Genomic DNA, 22,095 nt, shown 5'->3' on the forward strand with positions numbered 1-22,095 from the left:
CTTACGACCCCTCTGCGATAGACAAATGTTCGGTAACGCAGCTCGTGAAGTTTGTGAGTTTTATTATCCAATCAGACAACAATGTCTGCATAAAATGTCATATCAGCAGACCAGTAACTGCATTACTAGCCAAACTCTGTTGTTAATTACCTGTTTCTAATCATATAATATCAATTCCTATTACTCAATAGTAATTTCTTTTGTTTTGTTTGTTTGATTGTTTAGGAGTCTCGTTTCTGGAACATTAGTTCTGTGAGATCTCTCCTGCCAAATTGTTTTTGGCGAAGTTTATAAATAAATAAATAAATAAATAAACAGCACAAGCTCACTAGGGACCGCACATTGAGACCAAATGCTTTTTTTAAGTTATTGAGGGGCGGAATTTGTCATTTCCTCTTAGATTCTCATGGTATGGGCGTTACTGACCAAAATTATATTGTTCGGTCTGTAACGCCTAAAATCTTGTTCTCTTCAAAGCACTGTGATCTTTTCCTTGCTCAGTGAGGTCTTCAGTCCGACATGAAGAAGACCGCTGAATAGCACAGTTCTTCTTTTTAGACTTTCTAATGCACAAGCGATTCATCTCAACTCAGCGATACGTGCTTTTTCCAACGAAAATGTGTTTTTATTTAGACAAACGCACTGTTTTAAGTGTCTAGCTAGGTATCTAGAAACTACTTGGAGAAACTTTCTGTTTGTGTCCAGGCCTAGACCTGGACACTCAAACTCGCAGCGAGGCTACCAAGCTTACGGTGGGGAACTGGAAAAGACTTTTAAAAAAAAATAATAACAAAGTATGTAAGATTGCACGGGAAATATGAGCGAATTAAGACCAATAGTTCTTGGTATCGGGCATGGATTGAAAGATTCTCTACTTGGAATGACTGTGCTGCTAAGATTGAACAGCATTCTAGAGGAAAAACAAACGGAAGACCAATTTAAAACAGATACGCAGTCCTCGCGAAGAACAAGGCTAAGAGGAAGGCAAAATGACCTGGATAAAAAGGCCGATAGGTATATGATTCGTACTGATGAATTGCCACAGAAATATAATTTCAAGCCAGTGAAGTTCAACAGGAATGTTTCATAAAGTCAAGTTTAGTGTGAAAAAGTTGTATTAGTTGCATTTTATTTCTGGTCAGTCCTGTAGATAGAGTTTACTTTGACAAATATTAGAAAACCTTTCAGGGCTGTACGCAATTATAGTCATGTAAGCTGGTGTTAATATTTATTTGCTAAATGACGATATTCAACCGAGATCAAGGTTGAGCTTGTCTTGGAGCTATCCGAAGTTAAGTTTTAGCTATTTGAAAAACGTCTACACAATATTTCATTTCAATGAAATTTGATCGATTTTGTGAATACTAAGCTAGGTACCCGTCTTACCAAAAAGTCCTTTATTATTCATTTCTTGTCACGTATGCGAAATGTATACAACTTTAATTATGCTAAATTCGCAGCATTTGTGGTTGATTTCTTTATATGTTTATATTTCGGCTGGAATATATTTAGATCTGCAGGAGCTAGAGATATTTACAGCAAAATGTTGCAGTGCTGCATGTTAAATGGTGGAATATTTTGGGTAAGTAATGCAGCTTTCACTGAATTCAACAACTGGATACTGCAGTATGTTCACTAATGAATCCAGCAATGGCACCAGTCACCCCTGATTTTTCTGTGGCTGAGCATCAGAGTGCAAAATTGGAAGGTGTGAGGCTTCTTAGTTCTCATGGAAAACTCAGATTTTTGTCAACTCTCATTTTTGTGAAAATGCCATAAAAGATTGTTATGACGGAGCTTCAAATAAAGCATGTCTTCTCTCTTTTGATACTGTAACATTGTCTGATTTTTAAAGCACATGTGTGGGTGATTTCCATTTATGAGAACCATTGCACAGTGACTTTTTCATTATGCATGATTTGTGAAGGGAAGGGGACACTGTAAACATAAATAGAGATGTGTGACATGAAAAAAGGGGGTATAAGGCATCAAATGGAAATCAAAGAGTTTTGGGTAGGGAATAAGGAAATGTTAAGATGAATTAATTTATGCGAGAACTATTGTAACAATTTTGTTGCCCTGTTTTTCAATACTGGGGACTCTATGCTAAAATAACCATCCACCCAGTCAGTTTGTAGAATAAGCTGTGCTGCAGTTGCCAAAAGAAGTAAGTGTTATGTAAGGTAGCCTGCTTTTGACTTGACAGCTAAAACACTTGCAAAATATATGTGTAAATGTAGTCAAATGTAGGGTAAAGGTTAACAGGCCACTGGTTGCGCACACATCAATTCCCTCAAAACTGGTGACTGAAAGAAAACTGCTCAAGGGTCCAAGGTTAAAGAGGCTTGGTACAAAAGGAGAATTTTCATTAAGAACAAGTGTCTGAACAACCGCTTCATACAAATTAAACTTTTGAATCCTTTCCCAGACCTCAGCTATGCAGCCACTCCTTATGTCACCCTTCTGGACAGCCCAAATATTTTGATCCTAGTTTTTAGGTATTTGTGATCAATGAAACCAATGAAATCAATGAAACTGGCAGGGTGGATGGTTAATATCAATGAAACCTATGTACAGTACTGAGAGGTTTATTGAAATTGACTGCCTCCCAGTTAGCTCAATGGATAGAGCGCTGGACTGTTGTGCAGGAGGTTGAGGGTTCGAGCCCTTGCCGGACCAACACTCAAGGTCTTAAAATAATTGAGAAAAATATGCTACCTTTCTATAACATCAAGAAATGGTTAGATATTCAAGTCTTCTTGCATAGGGATGAATAAATGGAAGTCCCGTCTCCTGCAGGGTTAGGGGTAGGAGACATTAATTTCCCACGCATGAGATTACTGTGTGATGGATTTCCTCCCCTAAGGTGGGATGGGTGGGTTACAAAGGGGTTAGGTGTCAATTGGGATGAAAGTTCTGTTCCTTTCTCCTGCCATTCTCATGGCAAATAAATTAAAATTCTAAATTCTAAAAAAAATTCTAAAAAAAAATATTTCCTTTCTTTTTCTTTCAGATGAGTATTTTCCTCTTTGAGAATTATATCCTTCCTGGACTACAATTTTTTACTCACTTTATATTCAGTAAGTACTTTAATTTTTTTCTCTGTTAACTGAAGAAGTACAATTTACTTTCCTTGCTGGATGGTTATAGATCTATATGTGTGGTAATGTAATTTTCTTGGTCCAATCAGAATCAAGGATTTAAGATTTCTGTACAATGAGATGCCCATCCCTTTTCTGTCATATCAAACTAAGCATTGTTATTTTAATGATAGTTTCCAAGAAACATTTTGGTTAAACATTGAAATGCTTATGAGTTATTTATAAAGTTGAACGTGTTAAGAAAAAAAATACAAATGGGTACTGGTATACTGTTAGGGAAGCCTGATGAAATGCAGGGGGATAACCTTGTGATGGACTGGCTTACCAATGGGGGGGGGGGGGGGAGGGGGACTGTGACAATACTCTTGCTCATTTCCTACCACAGAATCTGTGACAAGCTCTGACTGGCTGGATGGGCCACTTGGTTATTACTAAAACTAATTTTTGCCAATCAGAGCTTGAGTATTATTTTTATTACTTTTTTAAATGAGTATTGAATGATCATTGGTTATGAGTTCATCTCTTAATGGACTGAATATGCATCTTTAGTATATACTAAAACAATGGATAGCGTTGAAGGCATGCTCTGATTGGCTAGTCAAACTCTGAATATCCTCTGCTATTTACCTCCGAGCAACTCGGGAAAAAATGGCGTCTCGGTTTGCATCCGTGACAAGCGAAGAAATCACTCAAATCAATTGTTGGGGGTATGTATTATCTCACTGTTTTAGTATATACTAAAACAACTATGCACCTCAGTGTTGGTGGTTAGCTGTGGATATTTACCTCGCCGCTTCGTGGCTCAATAAATATCTACCACTAACCACCTCCACTTAGTGAATAGCTGTTAAATATATAATGACCACAGATACACTGGTTGGAAGTGCGCCCCATCAGGGTTTATGGCTGTGGAGATGGATGGGACCTTTGTTATCATATTTGTTTGGTGCTTTGTGGGTGTTGCCTCTCTTCTGGCTCAGCAAGCCACTCAATTCGTTATGGTATCAGGTAACTTTTTATTTCTGTTGTTTTATATTAAACCTTACTTGTATTCCTTTACTGTTCAATTAGAATTTTATTGTTTGCTTTATATTGAAATGTGTGTGTTGTGGTTTGGAATTATTCAAAGTTTAGCTAAATGAAATGAAAACTATATTAAGAGTCTCAATTGGTAGAGCGCTGCACTAGTATCGCAGAGGTCAGTGGTTCGAATCCCGTACAGGCCTGATTTTTTTCAGGTCTGATTTTCGCTATTGCTTAAATAGTGCTATCTACTGTGAGGATCGTGCATCATATGTATCTAATACCGCAGTCCAAAATATATGAACTTCATATATTTCATTGTATCTCATTTATCACTTTCACGGGTTTATTACGAATCAACTTAACGGCCTGCTCCCAGTTGGCTTGTTAGCTCAATTATTAGAGCGCTGCACTAGTATTGCAGAGGTCAGTGGTTCGAATCCTGTACAGGCCTGACTTTTTTCAGGTCTGATTTTCGCTATTGCTTAAATAGCGCTATCTACTGCGAGGATCGTGCATCATATGTATCTAATACCCCAGTACAAAATATATGAACTTCATATATTTCATTGTATCTCATTTATCACTTTCACGGGTTTATTACGAATCAACTTAATGGCCTGCTTCCAGTTGGCTTGTTAGTTCAATTGGTAGAGTGCTGCACTAGTATCGCTGAGGTCAGTGGTTCAAATCCCGTACAGGCCTGACTTTTTTCAGGTCTGATTTTTGCTATTGCTTAAATAGCGCTATCTACTGCTAGGATCGTGCATCATATGTATCTAATACCGCAGTACAAAATATATGAACTTCATATATTTCATTGTATCTCATTAAGAGTCTGTTAACCCAGATGGACTGGGAACCTGGAAATTAAAACGGCTGAAATTCCATTCCCTGTAACAAAGCCGGGGAAGGCTTGTAGGTTTTCACACTTCAAGAGATCTGTTTAACAAGATGCTATTCTAATGCACTATGTAATATTTGATTTAGGAGATAGCTGATTCTGCATACCGCAACACAAGAGGAAGACCTCTTGGATTCTTGGCTTCATTCAAGAAAGAAAGGTTGATATACAGAGTCCATGAATTATCAAATTATGGGATCAGTTTTGTAATATTTGGAGAAAATTGTTTACTTTTCTTATGTTGCTAAGTTCAGTCTATAACAGAGTTGAAAGAAAGAGTTTGAAAGATATTATTATATCCCTCAGTAAGTACATGTACCCTTACAGTAAAGTCTATTTACAAGCCAAGTGGCCCATCAGGCTGTCATTTAACTCCAGTTTCTGTCGCATAAAGTGGCTAGAAGTATTTCTACTCCCCCCCCCGCCCTAGATGGGATGCTAGTCCATTGCAGGGTTACCCCCCAGCATTAAATTTGCTGGTACCCATTTAAACACCTGGGTGAAAAGAAGCACTGGGAGAGTGAAGTGTCTTGCCTAAGAACACAACACAATGCCCCCGGCTGGGGCTCAAACCTGTACTTCCTCATCTGGAGTCTGGTGCGCAAACCATTAGGCCACCGCACCTCCTGAGTACATACACTATGATTGGTCAATTTAGCAGGCCTGCTTTATTCAAAGGTTTTTTTTTTAAATGAAATCTCCCCCCCCCCTTATTTGAACCCCTATTTGAACCCCAGGGATATAATACCTACCTCACTTACCTCATTGAATTATTTATTATATTTTAAATATCCTTTTTAAATATGCTATATTTTATAGTTATTAGTTGTAGAATTTATATTTGTAAATTATTGTTTTGAGGGCCACAGAGTCATCGGTGTCTTAGGGCTACTGTTAAGTTTTTTACCCTCTCTAAATAAAGCCTATTATTACTATTATTATTATTATTATTATTGTTATTATTATTATTATTATTAGTATTATTATTGTATTGGTCTGGGCTGGGTTGTTCAGAGCCAGGTTAAGGTAACCTATGGTAAGTGTGAAATGTGATTTCAGATCTGAATGCTTTAAAAGAAAAGTCAGTTTAATTCCATTTGTCTACAATTTGATGATTGAATGCTCTAAAAAGAATTGGGAATATTATCCCAAAATGGCATTTTAACAGAGGAATATAGAAACCTGGGCAGGGTTGTTCAAAAGCGGATTAAGATAACTCAGGATTACCGTGAAATTTAATTGCAGATCTGAAAGCTTTAAAATTAAATTCACTTAAATTCCATTTGTTTACAATTTGGTGATTGAATGCTCTAAGAATAATTGGGAAAATTATCTTAAAACGGCTATTGAACAGAGAAATATAGAAACTTGGATTAACATTTAACCCTGGGTTAGCGCTAATCGGCCATCAAACAACTGGACCTTGGACTAAAATTTAACCCTGGGTTAGCGCTAATAGGCTTTCCAGTTGCTGGGTCCTGTACTGTAAGTCACAGAACGTAACTTTTCCCACACATCTGTAACTTACAGTATGGACCTCACGCTAAGTTAACAAGAGGTTTGTATTGATTTCATATTTGATATTCATTCAATTTCAGTGTGTCATCCCATATCAGTAAAACAGTAGCTGATTTCTTCTTTAGCTTTTTGCTTCAGGTGCTCTTTCTTGTGCAGGTAACTCATATCAAATTGTATCAATTGTTTAAGACTTTGTCTGAATTTTATAATCAGGATATCAAAGGCTCACTGTATGCAAGCTGTTTTTCAGGTCGAATCATTAACAGTTGATTAATTACATTACCAAACCATTTAGTCTTCATTGAGAGTAGTCATAAAAATCTAATTTTGAATTGCTGTATGTTACAACAATTAAGTTCTGAAGTTATGCAGTTGATGTTAGTTTCTGTGAGTGTCATTCATACCTATTTATAATATGAATGTTGGGAAGTGCTGAAATAATTTTTTAGCTGAAAGAGAGAGAAAGTTGGGGGCTGAAGGCTACGCCCTAGTAAACTGCTAAAAACAGCATTTTGAGGTTTTGCATTTAAAATTACTTGACTAAATAATTTTACACTTTTTAAACAAATAGATTCAGATAAATATCTAACTAACTGAACAACAAGCAAAGTAATTACAGGTGCAACAGGAGCAGATCAAGGGGGGAGTGGTATTGGTGTTGAAGTAAAACACAAGACTGGGTTGAAGAATTTATGTTAAATACTGTGTAAATGCTATATTTCTCAGCAGTTCACTTATGTTATATCAGTGTCATAAGGCTTCTTCTTGATTCACCTTTAAAATGTGCTTATATTAGCAAAGCAAACTAGGCAAACTTAGTAACTCATTTGCTTTGGCAGAAGTGAACCAGAGAAACAAAAAATTATGATTTTACTCATTTTGTTTTTCAGGCCATGGTTGTAGGCTTTCTTCCAATTGTGGGCCCTGTGGTCAGTTTGGCTCATATGTGTCTCCTTTATTCTCTTTATTCCTTTGAGTACAAGTGGGTTAATATGGGTGAGAAGCAGATTAGTACTTTCCTCAAATTAACCATTTAACTCCCCGAAGCAATTAACATGTAACTTTTCCCAATAATATCCATACATTATTCTATAAGCAGGTAATGAGAATAACTAAACTTATCAGGTAAAAGTTGTTATCTGATCTAGTTCCAAATTCTCATAACCAATTTATAGAGGGGAAAATTAACAATCAGATCTTGGAAACTAAAAGGTTATATTCCCCTTTATACACATCCACCAATGCAGCACTACAGTTTCTTCAGAAACTTAAACTTTATTCCTTTGTATCTGGAAGAGGTTGGTCTGGGCACGCAACGTATTCACTAGAGCGCGTTGTGTGACAAGATCAAACTACAAAGACCGAGAGCGACCGTGGGGTTATACAAAATCTTCTATGTCAAACTTGAGAGGACCAGTAGGCCATTTTACAGTTGTGTGCTTGGTTGCCAAGCCTTTGATTTGGTGTGAGGCTGAAGGTGACCTTGTTGGGATAGAAACCAACATCTAGTGAGCATCATGACAGAGAAAGTTACATTTGAAAAGCAGCAACGTCTGTATCATAACAAGGTCACTCTGAGCCTCACTCCTGTTTAAAAGCTTGGCAACCAAGCACGTAACTGTAAAATGGACAATTGGTGTATCTTCGTGTTCAATCTAATGTTGTTTCTTTGGAATGGATGTGACAGGATGGCCCGCTCCAAAGCGACTCACGTACATGGAATGTAACTGGCCGTATTTCGTGGGATTTGGACTCCCTCTTGCCGTTCTCACCTCACTAGCGCCTTCCATTATAATCAGGTTTGGACAGAGATAAAATTACGTGTGAAGACAGGGGAATTCGAGGCTTACTTTTCAGGGAGGTCAGAAATGGCTTTGGTAACCAGGAAGTGTCTCTTCTACGAGCGTAAAAAGCGTTTCACACGCTATGCAACGCCACAGGTTATAGGTTTTCCCACAAAATGGACGTTTCCTAAATCACCTCTTTTTAAAACAAAATCCCTTTGACTTTGAAACTGAGAAAACTCTGTGTAGGTCCCCGCAGCCTTATTCCATGGTTCCAAGACACTGTTGCCAATCGTTTGGTTTGCTTGAGTTAAAATCGGGTTTGGGGTGGGTGGGTGGGTAAGGTTATGGTTGTGAGAGCATTTTTTTGTCACCCAAGGGTTACAAAAGAATTTAAACAGGCAAAAACAAAACTTCATGGAATCAGAGGATTGAAGATGGGGATAACTTACGATGGACCACAGATCTGGTCCAATGAGCTCACCCCACGTAACTTGAAAACCGAAAGACTTGGAGGTTTTTTTGTCTCTCTCCTTTCGTAATCTAACCTTGAAATCAGTATGCATATTTTCCATACTGTTCTCCAAACACTGCCTAAGATGCTGACAAGGAGAATTTGTTTACTACGGTGGCCCACAACCGTCATGGCAAAAGAAATAACCTCGCGGCTAAAGAAATAACCTCGCGGTAAAAGAAATAACCTCTCGGTAAAAGAAAAAGACTCACAGAAAGAGAAGAACCTTACGGCAAAAGAAAAAACCTCACGGCAAAAGAAATAACCTCACCGCGGCAAAAGAAATAACCCCAAGGCAAAAGAAATAACCTCACGGCAAAAGAAATAACCTCACGGCAAAAGAAATAACTTCACGGCAAAAGAAGTAACCTCACGGCAAAAGATAACCTCACGGCAAAAGAAATAACCTCACAGCAAAAGAAATAATCTCACGGCAAAAGAAATAACCTCACGGCAAAAGAAATAACCTCACGGCATAGGAAATAACCTCACGGCAAAAGAAATAACCTCTCGGCAAAAGAAATAACCTCACGGCAAAAGAAATAACCTCTCGGCAAAAGAAATAACCTCACGGCAAAAGAAATAACCTCTCGGCAAAAGAAATAACCTCACGGCAAAAGAAATAACCTCTCGGCAAAAGAAATAACCGTGTCCTCACGGCAGAAAAGAAAGCGTGTGGGCTCGACAACTCGTCCCAGCCGCCACGCTCTCTTTTACGCCTTGAGGACATTGTTATTTCTTTTGCCGTGACGTTTTTTTTGCCATGAGGTTATTTCTTTTGCCGTGAGTCTTTTTTTTTTCTGCGAGGTTTTTTCCTTTTGCCGTGAGTTTTTTTCTTTTTACCGTGAGGTTTTTTCTTTTGCTGCGAGTCTTTTTCTTTTTGCTGTGAGTCTTTTCCTTTTGCTGCTAGATTTTTTCTTTTCCCACGAGGTTATATCTTTTGCCGTAACAGTCGTGGGCCACCGTAGTTGACAACTAAGAGGTCAAAGGGTAAAGCAGCTATGTACTAGTGTAGACTGGCATTTTCTTAATTCACAATGTAAGCACTTCGATATCTATTGCAGTGTTATGCAGTCAAATATGCGTGGAAAAGAGGAGGGAAGTTTTGTTTCTCAGCTCTAATCCACGGGTTTATTACGAACTCACTGTGACTAGCTCCAAGTGGGCTTGTTGGCTCAGTTAGTAAAGCACTGCACCGGTATCGCAGAGGTCATGGGTTCAAAACCTGCGCAGGCCTGAATTTTTGTCAAGCCTTATAGTCGCTACTGCTTAGGTAGTGTTCAATACTGCGAAGATCGCTTTCATATTCATTTCCTCAAATTGCAGTTCTCGTATATGATTTTCATTTATTTATAGTCAATAAAAAATACCGTTGGTTTTCCTTATTCTTAGCGGCTGTGTGTTTGCCATACTGTTTCCGCTTTTTATTATCAGTGGGAATCAAGCAAAAGTCGTAGAAACAAAGTAAGTCATTTTATTTCCTTGAAGATATCGTTAAGCTTTCGTGGCCTATCGGTTTGCACAAACTTCCTCCGGCCAAAGCTGTATTTAGGCCAGCATGTCTTTGGAAAGTCTTCTTTGGGGAAAGGAAAATTGCGAAGGGACTAGGCATTAGTTATTGCCTTGGAAAAGCGGGGGGGGGGGGTGGGGGGTGGGAGAAGTTCCATATCGAGTAGCTTTTCGAAAGAGATTAAAGGATCCCTTCCAACCACAATACCCTGCGCGCCCAAACAGAAAAAATAATTAAGAAATAACTAGTCAAATAGAAAGAACAATAAATTTGGAACGCGATTGAGGAAATTCAAGACCTCAGTGAGGCAAATGTACTCGGATGAACGAGGATTTCTTTCCACTTCACGACTTGTCCAATACCGGATGGCAGAGAAAATGGCGGATTTCACATATCGCGCGCGCAATGTATTGTGGTTGGAAGGGATCCTTTAAGGTCTGGTTTGCAAAGCACACTATTAAGCCAACCATTTTTTTTTTTTTTTTTTTTTTGCAGTCAAGTACCAATAAGGCTGTTCTACGTGGTAGTACGGCTAACAAACAAAATCTTAATGGGAAAGTCTGTGCCAAGTAGGTCTCAATCTGCCAGCCCTGACTCGACCGTGGGCACGTGATGAAGGTCAGGAAATTGGTAACCATTTATCTCTAGGTTACTGCGCATAATAGCGAGTGAAGTGAAGGAAAAGATGCGAGAAACGAAAGAATTGTCTCAGAAATCAGTGATATAAAGTCAGGGAAGTAATCAGCCTAAACTGATCACGAACATTGTTTGTCAAGACATGGACCGAAAAATGTCACGTAACAAATCTCTCCAAATGTGTGCCATCGTGACAGCATTGCGTGAGGTTCCCTAAAGCCACTGGAAAGGAGACAAATGAAAGGAAAGCTGACGCAAGGACGTTTTGTCTATACGCTATTTTGATATTTTTTTCTTACCTTGGAAAACGACACCATGATTTTGCAAATCAATGAATCATAGCTTACGCAAAAGTGTATATTGTAGGATAGTTACAAAAAAAAAATTAAAATGTCTGTTTAAAGATCGAAGGTAAACGAGAAAAATATGGACACTAGACTAGATCTCTAGCTATAACAGCTGTTTCTTTTCCCCTCAGAAGAGTTTTTATCATGTATTTTACAGTGATAAGTGACAGTTTGATGAAAATAATTCATGTTTTTGAATGACTTCAATAAAAAATTATCCGACACGAAAACTTTGATCGGTGGTCCATGCACATGAGATCAGGTTAGGTTCTTGGTCACAAGTCTCAGCGCGGCCTTGGCAGAACTTCCGGAAGTAACGTCAGTTGCAGAGACTTTGATCTCAGTTCCGCCGAAGTAGACATCTAGTTCAATGTTGCGGTGAATCCCTTTGGAAACATCCGGGCTGACGATCTGAAAGGCCACATTCTCCGCTGTGACTCCTGCGTCTGTCACAAACTGCGCCTTCTTGTTGTGCGTACTGAAGAAACGAAGTGAAGCAGTTGTCTGTTCCGGGTGAACGGGCGAGAAGAAAAACGTCCTCTTTTCTCCCACTTTCACCTGTTCGTCTTCTTTCACAAGAACATCAAAAACGTCCTCGCAGTAGCTGATGCCGCAAACGTCTGTCTTCTTCTCGTCGGGGTGTTTACTCGGGTCAAAAGCTTCATTGATGTCAATACCGTATGTTTTGGCCATAACCCGGGTTGTGAGCAAATCTGGTGCCTGAGCGAACATCACTGCGCCTTTGATGATGGCCAGCTCGGCATCGCGGGGGGTCAAAACTCTCATGTCAGGGAAGGCCTGGGTTATAGCTTTCCTCAGTGGCAAAGCCTGCGAGAAACCGCCGACCAGAAACATAGTGTTGACGTTTGTGTCTTTGATCTGCTTCAAGAGGGACTGGATAACGCCCACGGTTTTTTGCACAACTGGTTCATAGAAGCCACTGATCACTTCTAAGCTAAGACTTAGGTAACCATTACTAACATGCACTTGGTTATCTTTGTAATTCATCTTCAACCTTTCATTAATACTCTCGTCGCTTCCCAGGTCGCGTGAATAGGCGTTCACGAAATTAAATGGCAGAGTGATGCTAACTTCCTCGTTGTCGACGCCTTCTTCAGCTCTCTTCTGTATCTCAAAGTCGTTCATTATTTTCTGCCAGTCGTTTGGGAAATCCCTTCTGAACTTGTGGATAAAATCTTCTCTAAATACTGCCACGAGCATGCGCTGGAACTCCCTATCCACATGCATGCCTCCTAGTTGGCCACCCGCTGGACAGTGAATTTCGCGGATTGTGCCGTCCTCCTGTATTTCATGTGCTGTTATGTCCAAGGTACCGCCTGAAAGGAGCAAGAGCAAGGTTAGTTTTAACTTCGTTAAACCAAACCCGATATGATCACTGCGGTCAATCAGAAAAAAGTTAAATATCACAAGGAACCGATGAGAACTTAAATAATTCGGCCCCCAATGCGAAAAACGCATAGCCAATCGTCATTGATTTTAGTCTGGTTTCTCATTGGCTGAAATGGTGATGTCAGAAGCCCTATTACTTGCGTAATGGGCTCCTGATGGCGTAAGTTTCTGGACCACACGTATAGTTTTATTAGAGTAAAGCCAATACAGACACGAACTATCTTCAAAGGTGTATTCAACCTATGATTGTTTTCTTGAGCGTACACTAAAACAAGGTTTCAGGCTCTCACTAAATCACCACTAATCCACCGCTAATGGCGCTTGTCCGAGCCTGTTTAATTTGTCACAGTGACGTGAATGGTAAAGTCGCACTGACCTCATTTAGAGCTTTTCCTTGGGTGGGAGGAAGAAAGAACCTGAGAATGAGCTTAGAGGTGCGCATGACCGATCGCATATCTCACTGATGAGTTTGCCTTGAGAACGCAAGGTAGTAGGCTATCTCATAGTTTCCAAAACTCTCATTGAAAGTGACGTCAAATTCAAATACCTTTTTTATCAGAATGAGCCTCGTAAGCAGGATAATTAATAACTTATTTTTAGGTCAAAGGCTTCGCACTTACTAGTTTAAAAATCGGATATGAGATTGGAAGACATTTTGGGGAAATATTAAAAGAAACTTGTTATTTTACTCTCGGCAAACCATAACTGCATTGTAGTAATGGCGTGATATGCAAAATTTAACCAAAACGAGGCTGATTCATGACTCGAGGAACAAGTTATGTCCCTCACCTCCGTTATCTATAACGACATACGAAGCCAGGCCTTCGTTCACTGATTCGTCTCCAGTCTCCCCCAGGAAGTCTTTCATCTGTAGCGTTCTGCAGTAGAACGAGGCTGCTTCGGGTTCAAGAGCAATCAGCAGTTGGTCTGGGTCATCGTTTGATGCTAGTCCTGCCTGTAAGAAGAGAATTCTAGTTGTGCGGATGACGCGACGCCAATAGGCTTGTGTCACGCCAACTAAAAATCCGGCTGTAAGGAGACATTACAGATGAGTGTGCGTCCAGATGGGTTTTACTAGCATGGGGTCCGTGGAAAGTGCGAAGAGCAAAATAAGAGCTTTCCTGTCTCGACTTCCTACCACCCCATGAGAACTTTCTCTCTCTACCAGTCCCCGCATTTTGGCTAAAGTGGTACCAAGAAATCATTGTAGTGGATAAAGGGTCTGGTCTTTACTGCTCGTGTGTCAGCACAAAGACTATTTAGAATAGAAGGCTAAGAATGTTGCAGTGTGGTTACCAAGATTATTCACTTGGAACAAAATAGTGTAGAACATGTTTTTTATTTTCTTAGCTGTCAGAAAGCTTTTGAATTTAATCTAACTTCGTGAAATGGAGTCTGTAATTATGAAGCCTCATGAATATATTGTTCTCTGTAAAGAGTAAATTGATTCAAACAAGAGAAATGTTCATGAATTACCTTATACGCTGCCTCTCGCATGAATTCTTTGGCAGTCGGCTCCCAAATGGCGGGAACCGTGACCACCCACTGCACATCATGTGACTCATAAGTTTTACCCCGCTGACCACTGGAATTGATGCACTCCATTGCCTTATCACCCAGATATGCAAGACACACTGAGAACAAGTCGAGCGCCTTGACAACTTCTCCGCTTGATGCCATCAGGGTGGTGTCCTTGGAAAGAGCCTAACAATAAAAAAAACAATTCTTGTTTTGGTTTGTTTAAGTCCTAATTAGAGATATTTACGACAACACTCAGTCATGCATTTTTCCCCTGTTTATTCATCTTGTCCGCATGGCTGCTCATCGGACAACTTGGGTTGTGGAGAATATTTTAAGCTTATCTTGCTAGAGGCTCTTTAGAGCACAAAATAGTTAGGTTGAAACGACACTTGCTCGTCAATTCCACATGATACTTGTTTGACGTTTTGCGCTGTCATTCGTTTGATTAGCAGTCGTAACCAGGACGAATCGATCCTTTGTCTTGAAAAAGTTCCAAAACGAGATTCAGTGTTGTTAAACACCTGATGACGATATTTTACCATCGTTCTTGAATTTTCCAGTATTTAACATCGGCCCACGTAAGCGTAACAAATTGAAGCAATTTGAACTGTCTACTTTTGTAACACAAATCCCTAAGACCAATTGACCTCCTCTGTGGGGTCACAATAGACAAAACTGGAATCTTCCTTTGATCGCAAATACACAAACAAAGCGGAAACGGGATTATAGATCGTGCCAGAAAAATTCCAATTAAAAATTGGTTGGATCGTATTTTAGTAAAAAAAAAATTATTCTGAACGGGAAGATACTTTGGCAGGAAAGCCATGATTAATGATCTTGAAAATGGGCTTTAACTAACAATGCGTGAGAAAAGACCGGTCTTCTGTTATGAGGTCTTTTGTCGTTTTAATCCAATTTCATGCCGAGAGAAGATAAAAACAACGTTAGAAAATGGGACTGTTTTCAAAAGAGACTTAATATGCAGAAATTTTACTTTAATTATTAACTGATTAGAATGCTTCTCTTTCATTAAGGATGTTTAGACTGTCAGTAAAAGTCAACAAAACAAAACAGCGTGCGTGGCTTTTTCTTTCAACAGTTCTCGCAGTCTGTTGGGAATCTGGGCGCACGTCGTTAGACGTTCCCTTTCCTGCGTCGCGACAGAATTTTGAACGGCGCGTTTTTTCACATAGATATCAGCACGATTTCAGAGGCAAAACTTATAGATTAGATCAGAGCAGAAAGGAGATAAGAGCGGAAAGAAGAAATAAAGAAATTATTAAAAATCAATAAAACCGGGGACGAAAGGTACCCGTGAGTTCAGACGCAAAAAGCATAAACAAATCACTTGCCTTTGTATTGTAGAGAACTAACTTGAACCTCTCAAAGTAAATGATGTTCTGATTGTTTCCTTTAGCAAGATTTTTGGCATAAGCTTCGACGGCAGCATGACCGAATTTGCTAAAATTTCCATCCGGGGCCAACAGGACGCTTGTTGGTGTTTTGTAGAAGCTAAATCCTTGCCCTCGACCCCATCCGCGAAATACTTGTATACCCGACTCGCCCGAAACGTTTGCTTCAGCAAAACCGAACCCAGAATATGTCGTTCCAAAATCAATGGCAACTGTGACAGACCGCTTTCTTTCTTCCATGTTAGAGCGATATGTGCACGGTGTTCCGAAGAAGCGAGAAGTCTCTTTAAAATCCTCAGGTGATCTGATATTCCGCTAACGCGATATGGCAAAGAAAGGTCATGGGACGGAGTTATTTTGCCGACGTCAGAAACACAAAGGTATGTTCTCGCCCAAATGTGGTGTGTTAACCAGACGCTCTCGATAACTGTTGAGAGAACAGATCATTTAGTCTGAACTAATGAAAGGTCGAGCGATCTTTGTTGGGTTGCAACTCAGCGAGACGCCCCACGGTGCCAAACTAGCGATTAATTTGGCTGTTTGTCATTGATTTAACTTTATTAACTTTTATAATTGGTCAGACGCTTCTTCTCCAGTAGATCGAAGCATTGTTCATTGAACAATCCCTACCGCTGCTAAAGCTGGTTGGAAACTATTGTTGCCGTCAAAATTTATCAGATAGGAAATACTTGCACGGCTCAACAAGCTTTGATCAAATATTGTGGGATTCCTTACGACACATTCGCCAAATGATGATGAGGGGGGGGGGGGGGGGCATTGGGGCCTCTGGGAAACCGCAAAATCGGAGAAAAAAACCTCCAAAACCGAAAAACCCACGAAAAAAGGCAGCAAAACCGAAAACCGCATGCAAACCTGAGAAAACCGCTGCATTTTCACCTTTAAAGGGGTCAAAAAGGAAAACCGAAAACCGAATACAAAAACACGTAAAATTCGCAAACCGCTCCGAACATCAAAACCGAAAAACCGAACCTTTTTGGCCCAAAAACCGAAAAACCGATCCAAAAAGCAGTCAAAACCGAAAATCCCAAAGCCCCCCTCGATGATGAGAGATGACAAAAAATTTCCTGTGGAGACTTTTTCTGCTCCAGAGAAGGTATCGTATCGCAACCCTAATTTACCTCAGTCAGCAATAATGGTAAGCCCTTGGTAATAGGTCTGTAATCAAGCAGGTAGTCATAAATTCGGACGACCAACGAAGCGAGAGTCCGATTTCTCGGTCAGGAGTATGACCAATGACCGAATTGGACGATACGAAGTCCTGTTACCAATAACTCATAGCCATTACAATTAACAACAACAACAACAACAAAAAAACAAACAAACAAAAAAAAAAAATTCTACAGTATTCTAACTAAGTGGATTTGGTATGACTGGCTGCTTCAACTGTCCAATGACAGGTGTCCAATTACAGCCAATGGTCCGATAACAGCTCCATAAAACAGTTAGCAAAAATAAATATAAAGCAGCTGATGCACCGATCACATTTGGGAAAACTGTAATTGTTATGATTAATACGAAAAAAAAGCGGTTTTTAAAAACATTTAACGATAAAAAAAAATGAGATAAAACATTTCGTAAAAGCATATTAAAAATTTGTTGACGACTAACGTCATTATCAAGTCAAAGAGTGAAAGATATCAAAAGTTTAAATACTAAAAAGACAATAGGAAATGGAATGTTCTTTTAAACAAAAGCTGTGGTTACACTAGACCTTTTGCCCACGGGAAAGTGAGACCTTACCCACGGGAAAGTGAGACTTAACCCACGGGAAAGTGAGACCTTACCCACGGGAAAGTGAGACTTAACCCACGGGAAAGTGAGACCTTACCCACGGGAAAGTGAGACCTTACCTACGGGAAGTCTGTGTGTGTGTGTGACCTCTATTCCCACAGTGAAACTGCCCATGGGAAATCACTATGGGTACATCAAAAAGAACAAAAGAATTACCCATGACGTTTCCCGAACCAAGTCGTAGGGTTTAGCAGTGGTTTATCTAACCACAAGAGTAGTTCAACCAGTCGGATGGAAGAAAATTGTAAATCCGGAAGCCGCTTAGTCTCCTTAACTTCGCAGCCGTTGTTTGGGCTCGTCACGCAACGCTCCCTCCCCCACCAACCGGCTGCTTATAAAGCCGCGCCACATTCCTTTCCCTGGTTTTAGTGGGGGAGGGAGCGTTGCGTGACAAGCCCAAACAACGGCTGCGAAGGAGACTAGAAACCGCAGCGCATGCTGGGCATTTTTGTGGTGTTGCGCTGAAATCGCGGCAAATATCCTCGCAAGTATCAAATTCAAGACACGCGGCATCAAACATGGCCAACTTTCGAGGTTCACATTAAGTATATTTTACTCGTCTTTGCTCTGAATACTCCAATAAAAGCCATAACTTTCGCGGTTTGCGATCTCCATGATGAATTTATTTCCCGCCAAACACTGCTAGGTCAAAAGTTGACCTCGGGTAATTATTTGCAATGTAACCGGAGGATTAAACCTGACCGGAAACCCAAACCCATCCCAACCCAAGGTTATTACCCACTGGGTTACCTCGGGAAGGAGGGGAGTGTAACCACAGCTGCAGCTTTTGCGCGAATGGATTGGATTGTGCTGCTTGATGAAAAGCAGATAATAAACAAGGAAGTCAAAATTTCCTTGGCACTTTTTTAGAATGCGGAATTGGCTTTCTATGAGGAAGTTTGTATCCCCATGGGCTGTCGAAAAGTGTTTACCGATCGGAGTTTTTAGGGGAGGTGGCTAGCTGTAAAGCCGACCTAATCTGAATCGTACACATCACATTTAAAAGAGTAAACAACGCATTGTTGATTTACGATTGGAAGCTTGATTTCTCTGAGCTCGAGGCCTTGTTCCAATTGTCTGCTGATAAACACGGGTTGTAGTGTAGTGCCAATCTCGTGACTGAGATCACGCATTTGACTTGGCACGAGAGAGAAAAACAAGGAAGACAGCAGCGTTGTGCGAGTGAGATGGTCCTTTAAAGATCAAACAGCTGACACAGTTAAAAGGCAAATGCGTGATCTCAGTCAATGGAAAATTTGACTGTCTCTTCTACAAGATGCTTTTCATCAAGCAGCACAATCCTAACCTCAACATGCAGACTGATTCCATTCGCGCAAAACTCTTTGTTTTAAAAGAACATTCCATCACCTATCGTCTTTTAGCATTTAAACATTTGTTATCTTTCACTCTGTGACTTGATAATGACGTCAGCCAAACGCCGTCAACAAATTTTTAAAATGCTTTTACGAAATGTTTTATCGCAATTTTTTTATCGTTAAATGTTATGATTCTTCGCTGAAAATCGTTAATAACTTTTGTTTTCGCACGCGCCCAAAAATTATGAGTAGTTTCAGCTAACCTAGGGTTTAGAAGGGTTTTTCTCCAATATGGCCCCTTAAAGACGCCCCTCAATACAAACACTCCGTCTGTAAATATTTTAATCACAAAATTGAGACAAAATTTACTAAGTTTTGCCTCCGGTAGCTCTTTAACCGTACAAAGTCACACCTTTCAAACGCACGAAATCATGGCGTATATAAAAGTTATGAGCGCTTGAATGTTGAGAGTTTGTGTGCTTTTCTCAAGACATATGGCTCCAATACTGAGAAAAAGGTGAATGTTAAAAAAAAAAAGTGGACTTGCTTCAAGTTCAAATAATTTTATTTTTACAAGCTCCAGGTCACAATTTTTTTTTTAATGAACTGTGGTTTACTTTTTTAATTAAAAAATGCGCTAAATAGTTGTGTTATCATCTCTCTTTCCAACTCTACTTAGAATTGCATATTTCCGAATTACCTTTAGATTCTTTTTCAAAACGAATCCTGGTGCTCATCCTTTCATATGATTTTAATTTTTCATTCACATGCAAATTAAACTCACTTTCATACGAATGAGCACCAGGCCTCGTTTTAAAAAAGATGCCAAAGGTAATTCGGAAATGGTCTGTTAAGGGGAGGAGCGATGGGTGGGATTTCAATATAAAAGCTACTGAGATTTCACTAAAGCATTTCATTACTAGCCATTCTTGAATATTTTTACTACATAACATTCTGACAAATTATACTTTATGCAGTCACATATTTCTAAAATTACAAAAAAACAAACAAAAACAAAACAAAAACAAACAGTGGGACTGAAGGAGAAATATCGCGAACATTATGAATGCATGCGTGGTATTTTTCATTCCGACAAAAAGGGCGGAATCGTTTCATTTTCTCTGTACAATTTCATAATCTAACTACCTGGAAACGTCGTCTGAATGCATAAAGACTAAAAAGGAATTGCGTGAGAGAAGGTTGTTCGAAACATTTTGATTGTCATGCAACAACTCTCAAACCTTGCGTGACGACCCAATCTTTCGAAAGAGAACAGAACAACTGTTTCTAAAAACTGTTGTAAGGTAACTAACTATTTCTGGAAACGATGGTCACGTAACGGTTATCAAGCCTTGCGTGACGACCCAGTCATTCAAAAGAGAACAGAACAACTGTTTCTAAAAGCAGTTGTAACTATTTACTGCTCTATTTACAAATAATTAACTAGTAAAAGTGACCGTTCTTCTCGGACCAAATGTTCTTCCATCGCGTCTGTGATGCTCACCACGAACTGAATGTTGATTAGTAACGACACTCAATGTAGAACCTAACATCAGTTGAAAATCAGAGCATTCGTTTCCCGGAAGTTGAAACACTACTGTGGTAACTGTTGCGCGCCCATCTTCAGTATTCTCTTGACAAACAGGGGATATAACAGGTCGGTCTTTTACGTCCCTGAGCCGCAAATGGTTGTCTTTGACCGATGAGCTGTCACGCAATATGAGAGTAGCAATGTCACGTTTGACCCGCCATAGGCTTGGCTGCGGCTTTTTCATTTGACAGAGAAACGAGTAGGTCGCAAATGGCCGGCTTCGCATTGTTTCCAGCTGATGCTCTCGCACTTCGATAACTCTTCTTCGTGTATGATACTGTTTGATCTTCCAGCCGAATACACTGACAGAAACAACGAGAAAAAATGCGGAGAAAAATACAGAAAAAAACACGAACAAATCAATCTGAGACAAGTCCTGCCGGAAGTAAACCTGGCCTCTGGTCCCAGACCTATCACGGCCAACAAATACCATGTAGAATCTTGTGTCACGCAGGTAGTGTGACAAGTGAGGGAATGTCAGCACAAGGCGTTTCCTAACATCTCGAATCACAAGCGCATTGTGATTCTCTTGGTAAGAAACGAAAGTATTTAGTCGAGTATTTGATGCTACCACTACGGCTACCTTGTCATTACTACTGTAACTATCAACTCCATCTTCTTCTGATGCTCGCCTCTTTCGTCTGAGGATATAAAACGAAAGAGAAAATAGCGGTCAATAAACCCGAGTTTGGGGGGGGGGGGGTTGAGGGAGGGAGAGTACCGTCTGGGTATGTGCCGCTGGCCTCTCAGAACGCCGGGCACATCATAGTCTATTCTGTGGCAAATAATAATAGACCCCATCTTGGTCATGTTTGGTAATAAGGTTACAAATTTCCCATTTCTAAATCCTGCTTACCAGAACTTTCTTATCCCGAAAAATCTCGAAGCGACCCCATTCTGCTAATGAAAATGCGACCCCAGAGGAGTCAACCCAATGGTGAAAATGCCATCCCAGCCAGCGGCACATCCCCATTAGCCTATTAAAAGGAAGAACCCCCCTCCCCTCTAGTCATAAAAACCGCGTACACGAGCCATTACCGTGAGGTTTTTCCGTAAACTTAATTTTTTTCTAGTGCAAGAGAACCTTTAGTTTTACGAGAAAAAGTACCTTGGTAAAAATCTTAATCTAAAATAAAAAAGTCCTATTTAGAATAAATTTCTATTTACTACAACTACACTCTGTTAGGATCTAAATCCCTGTGTTCTCAAAAACCAAGAGTCGGGTTCACACATTTCAACTTTAGAATTCTTCAACTGGAACATCCCATGATCCCTTCCAACCTTGTTGTGTTACATATCTTAAAATCTTCTTAAAGCCCTTGCAGTAATGTTTTAGATGATTCCATCACCCTCTGGTTTCCATGCAAAAACTGATTTAATCAAACAAAGCCCCATTTATTTATGTCGGAGCTTTCGTCCATCAGCAACCCGTGACATCAAAGTTGCTGTGGTTCTCGTTTTCCACGACCTAGATAGACTGAATCGAGTGTACGAGGTCGAGGCTTACTCTTAAATTCATCAGAAAATAAACAAAAGAGCAAACAAACTTTTAGGTGGTTTGACTTTTTTCATTTCTTGTTAAAAGGTCCCATCACAGACACTCTCTTAGGTGTACTAAACCCAGTTTTTGTATGGTTTTCTGAAGTAATTAAGCAGTACAGCGTATTGTTTTATAGGGGTATAAAAGAAAATGACT

General features: G+C 39.8%; 3 protein-coding genes across 5 annotated transcripts in view; 1 reads left to right on the top strand and 2 right to left on the bottom strand.

The window, feature by feature from the left end:
* The first annotated feature begins 683 nt into the window (after nt 1-683).
* On the top strand, nt 684-11,567 carry LOC111336469 (etoposide-induced protein 2.4 homolog). Of its 2 annotated transcripts, XM_088728087.1 has the most exons (10): nt 748-1,014; nt 1,513-1,582; nt 3,014-3,080; nt 3,970-4,109; nt 5,115-5,188; nt 6,627-6,702; nt 7,437-7,542; nt 8,234-8,345; nt 10,237-10,308; nt 10,850-11,567. In XM_088728087.1, exons 1-10 carry the CDS (start codon nt 818-820, stop codon nt 10,965-10,967), a joined length of 1,032 nt encoding a protein of 343 aa, XP_088584213.1. In that variant the 5' UTR covers nt 748-817; the 3' UTR covers nt 10,968-11,567. The 2 variants fall into 2 exon arrangements, with proteins under 2 accessions (XP_088584214.1, XP_088584213.1); XM_088728088.1 differs by lacking the exons at nt 10,237-10,308; nt 10,850-11,567 and adding an exon at nt 8,710-10,229 and having other exon boundaries at nt 684-1,014.
* On the bottom strand, nt 11,334-16,181 carry LOC111336458 (heat shock 70 kDa protein 12A). The gene is made up of 4 exons (XM_022942568.2): nt 15,621-16,181; nt 14,224-14,451; nt 13,537-13,702; nt 11,334-12,674 (listed from the first exon to the last, which is right to left on the bottom strand). Exons 1-4 carry the CDS (start codon nt 15,918-15,920, stop codon nt 11,596-11,598), a joined length of 1,773 nt encoding a protein of 590 aa, XP_022798303.2. The 5' UTR covers nt 15,921-16,181; the 3' UTR covers nt 11,334-11,595.
* A 3,174-nt stretch (nt 16,182-19,355) lies between these two features.
* LOC111336023 (multiple epidermal growth factor-like domains protein 8) overlaps nt 19,356-22,095 on the bottom strand; it is a 42,190-nt gene continuing 39,450 nt past the window's right edge. For both annotated transcript variants that reach the window (XM_088726776.1, XM_088726777.1), the window contains exon 34: nt 19,356-21,040. In XM_088726776.1, coding sequence (XP_088582902.1) covers nt 20,248-21,040 — 793 coding nt within the window. In that variant the 3' untranslated portion in view covers nt 19,356-20,247. The remainder of the gene's footprint in view (nt 21,041-22,095) is intronic.

Source organism: Stylophora pistillata, chromosome 7 (assembly GCF_964205215.1).
Source record: "Stylophora pistillata chromosome 7, jaStyPist1.2, whole genome shotgun sequence".
Lineage (NCBI taxonomy): Eukaryota > Metazoa > Cnidaria > Anthozoa > Scleractinia > Pocilloporidae > Stylophora > Stylophora pistillata.

Excerpts from the sequence above, each read along its gene's own strand:
- LOC111336469 (XM_088728087.1), top strand. The coding sequence starts at position 818 with ATGAGCGAATTAAGACCAATAGTTCTTGGTATCGGGCATGGATTGAAA. Across the intron at positions 3,081-3,969 it reads TTTTACTCACTTTATATTCA|ATACACTGGTTGGAAGTGCG; the intron begins GTAAGTACTTTA and ends TAATGACCACAG. Across the intron at positions 10,309-10,849 it reads GCAAAAGTCGTAGAAACAAA|TCAAGTACCAATAAGGCTGT; the intron begins GTAAGTCATTTT and ends TTTTTTTTGCAG.
- LOC111336458 (XM_022942568.2), bottom strand. The coding sequence starts at position 15,920 with ATGGAAGAAAGAAAGCGGTCTGTCACAGTTGCCATTGATTTTGGAACG. Across the intron at positions 13,703-14,223 it reads TGCGAGAGGCAGCGTATAAG|GCAGGACTAGCATCAAACGA; the intron begins GTAATTCATGAA and ends CTCTTCTTACAG. Across the intron at positions 12,675-13,536 it reads TGTCGTTATAGATAACGGAG|GCGGTACCTTGGACATAACA; the intron begins GTGAGGGACATA and ends TGCTCCTTTCAG.